The sequence below is a fragment of the Sphaeroforma arctica genome (assembly GCF_001186125.1).
Source record: "Sphaeroforma arctica JP610 unplaced genomic scaffold supercont1.1312, whole genome shotgun sequence".
NCBI classification, from domain to species: Eukaryota; class Ichthyosporea; order Ichthyophonida; genus Sphaeroforma; species Sphaeroforma arctica.
Window position 1 is genome coordinate 14,098 of NW_014039246.1, and position 3,318 is coordinate 17,415.

General features: G+C 40.5%; 1 protein-coding gene across 1 annotated transcript; it reads left to right on the top strand.

The window, feature by feature from the left end:
- The first annotated feature begins 1,434 nt into the window (after positions 1 to 1,434).
- SARC_10591 (hypothetical protein) lies at positions 1,435 to 2,996 on the top strand. The gene has a single exon (XM_014295361.1). The coding sequence runs from the start codon at positions 1,584 to 1,586 to the stop codon at positions 2,871 to 2,873; it is 1,290 nt and encodes a 429-aa protein (XP_014150836.1). The 5' UTR covers positions 1,435 to 1,583; the 3' UTR covers positions 2,874 to 2,996.
- Positions 2,997 to 3,318: the final 322 nt, after the last annotated feature.

Genomic DNA, 3,318 nt, shown 5'->3' on the forward strand with positions numbered 1-3,318 from the left:
CCAAAAACTTACTATTGGATAAACGACCTGTCGTTTATTATATTTTATCTTACCGTTTTAAACCCGACGTAAATACTCCTTAATAAACGACCACCCGTGTGTCGTTTATCAGGCCAGGTTTGCTGAAAAACCTTGTTTTGTCACGAGGAGAACAGACGAAGGGATAAGAACCATTTTTACTTTAAAATTTAAAAAACAAAAAAAACAAAATCCATGTAAAATCGTTTATTGTAAATAATCTGTATTTAGGTCATTTTAGGACCTTCGCCCATAAGATTTTGTAACTAAATAAATACACAAAACGACAATGATCTTTTCTGGCTGATTTTGTAGATAAAATTACACCAAAGGGTTTAGACTTGTTTGTTGAAAGAGTAGATGTGATTGAATCATTGAAAATATTTATAGCACAGAGGCGCGATATAATTTATACTAAAAAAATTCATGACCCTGTCATCACTGACATCAGTGATCAGAGTCCAGTGAGCAGGGGCGAGACCGCGAGAGTCTACAGAGGTTCAACTCTCTATTTATAAATTAACAGTATTCTACTTCTAAAAATACACTCAACAGTCTACAGTCTACACTAGTACTCTACACTAAATACAGGCTACACTAAATACGGGCTACAGTCTATACTACCGTCTACAACTCTATTGTTTTTAGAAACAATGATTTTAGGCTAGTCGTCTCTACTTTTCGTCTCTCTGAGACTTGTGTTGAAACTTGTGCGTGGAGTTGTGGTCCACTTGAGAGTTGAGACGCTCTTCTCTTCAATCTCTTTTGGATAAAAGCAGAACTTTTATTGACTTTTAGTTGTTTCGTGCGTTTATAAAAATAAATATGGATAGAAAAAGGTCCCCGGCCGTCGGAGGAGGGAAAATCAGAAAAAAAATCAGACAGCTCTGTTATAGCTCACCATACTCCACCAGCCAGAGTCCAGTGACCAGGGTCCAGGACTTCAGGATCAAGGGTGACCAAGACTCACCAAGACTCTCTCCTTCTCTATTTTATGAAAAAATAATACTACTCTAAGTCTAGAGTCGTCTGTTTTAATACACTAATAATAAATACAAAAATAGATGGTGCATATTTACATTTTTAATAAAGTTCAATATACTGAAGTTCGTTTCTAAAAAACAAATCAGGCACCAATGCGTCATTGACCATACTGAATACGTATTTAGCGAAACTATACAGTTAAAAAATAAATATACTATACAGTGAGACTGTTGAGAGAGGGTGGGAGTCTGGGAGAGACTCGGAGACTCGGAGTCCGGAGAGTCCAAACTTCAAACTGGGGCCAAAGTCCCACACCACAGGCTAAATACCAGTGTGACTGTATGAAAGTCCAGACTCCTGTCGGCTGTGAGGGCCAGAAAGACCCGGGGTGAACGGAATATATTTCCTTTTTCTGCCCTGTCGAATCCCGAACCGTGTTATTTTTTGTATGTATGGAATTCATGATGTGTGTACCAAGAGGCTAAAAGCACTTGCACTTCATGTGTACGCCCTAGTAATTCATTGTGTTGGTATTGAATAAACGATTGCACGCGCTAACAATTTATATATTTGTGGAATTTATGGTGGGTACGGAAGTAAAGCGCCCAGTATCTCTCACAATGAACGGTAGTGCCAAGCGGCGTCCCCTAAAGGCGTGTATTCCCTGTCGGGGAATGAAGCGCAAGTGTGACATCCCAGAAGGTGAAACTAGGTGCACTCGATGCATCGGAAAAGACCTGCCATGCGTGTCTGCCCCTAATCGGGTCGCCAACAAGCGAACTGATTTTGCATATGGGCGGTCTTGTACACGGTGCTATCAGCTCAAACGTAGTTGCTCGGCCAGTGACACGTCTGTATATCCGTGTGCGCTGTGTAGCCGGCAAAATGCAAAATGCGAACAACGGCAGACAAAACACTGTAAGAAAACACGCACTAAAGACTCGAAAGAGGCTAATTTAGTTGAAACACGGTTGTCTCTGGCTATGAATGCGAGCTACGAGAGCTTGAAAGGAATGGATCCTGATACGCTTCCGGAAGCGTTTGGACTAGATTATGGCTCTTCCAGTACATGGGCCCTACTTTACTTCCCTCGGGACATCTCTCCTTTGTCGGTGGAGTTCCTATACCAAGCGAGAGTGGTCAATTGTCGCCTACGTGATAGTAATTTTACAAAAAAATTCTGTGACACGATCGTAGGCCAAACACTGATAGAGCTCAATACAAAGACCGAAGCTCAGTACCAGCAATTACTGCCGCATATGAAAGGGAAACCAGGGCCCCCAAGGCGAACGCAAATGCTGGAGTTGACACAGATTATAGACAACAAGATATGTTCTGTGGTACTTACGCATCTGCACGACCACACCGGGGTTGCTCGGTTACAATTTGCGCGCTTGTTCGTGCTCGACCTGAACTATCTTAAAATAGACGAAGCACTGACTGCATTGCCCTTTGAGACGACACTCATGACACACTCGAGCATGTCGTCCAACGCGTCTAGCTGTGCCTCCGAGTACAACCAACAGGAGAGAGTTGCAAATAGTATCTCGTCGATGGGCTATCCCTCAGTCCAGACACGGGGCATGCTCTCCCAGACCTTTTCGACGGACAGTGGTATACACGGCTGTAGTGATACGGCCATCGGTGCAAATAACAGGATACTGCCAACTACCAGTAACGTTCAGCCTGGTGTTATACCCCCTGGTGTGCAGATGGATGCCTGGCTTGACATGTTGGAGTCGAATCTGGGCAACGAGAACTGGTTCCCAACCGTGGATCTGATTGCACTTGCCAGGCAGGACCAGAATATATACCATCAATTGCCAGATGTTATACCGTCCATAGACTACAATAGCACATTTTTAGGCTAAGTTACGCTGACCGCATTAGGCGGTTGTTTTTATTTGAAGCAGGGGTCTGAATAGGCCGAGAAGAAGTAGATATAACACAAACAAATAATTATAATAAATTAAAGTTGTTTATTTAGACTTGACCGAGTCAATATACTGAGTTTACTGAGAAAGAAAGAAGCCAACGTTAACGTATACCAACGATAATACAACTCCATATAAAATGCAGGTTTCGGCGTTCCGAGACTGTTTTATCTACACTGATTATGATAAGGACGTGAGATATATTTTTAGGGAATATATATAGTTATATTATATACATGTTATATATATATAGTTATATTATATATATATATATATATATATATATATATATATATATATATATATATATATATATATATATATATATATATATATATATATATATATATATATATATATATATATATATATATGTGTGTGT

What these genes read in the sequence shown, in the direction of transcription:
- SARC_10591 (XM_014295361.1), top strand. Translation starts at nt 1,584, where the DNA reads ATGGTGGGTACGGAAGTAAAGCGCCCAGTATCTCTCACAATGAACGGT.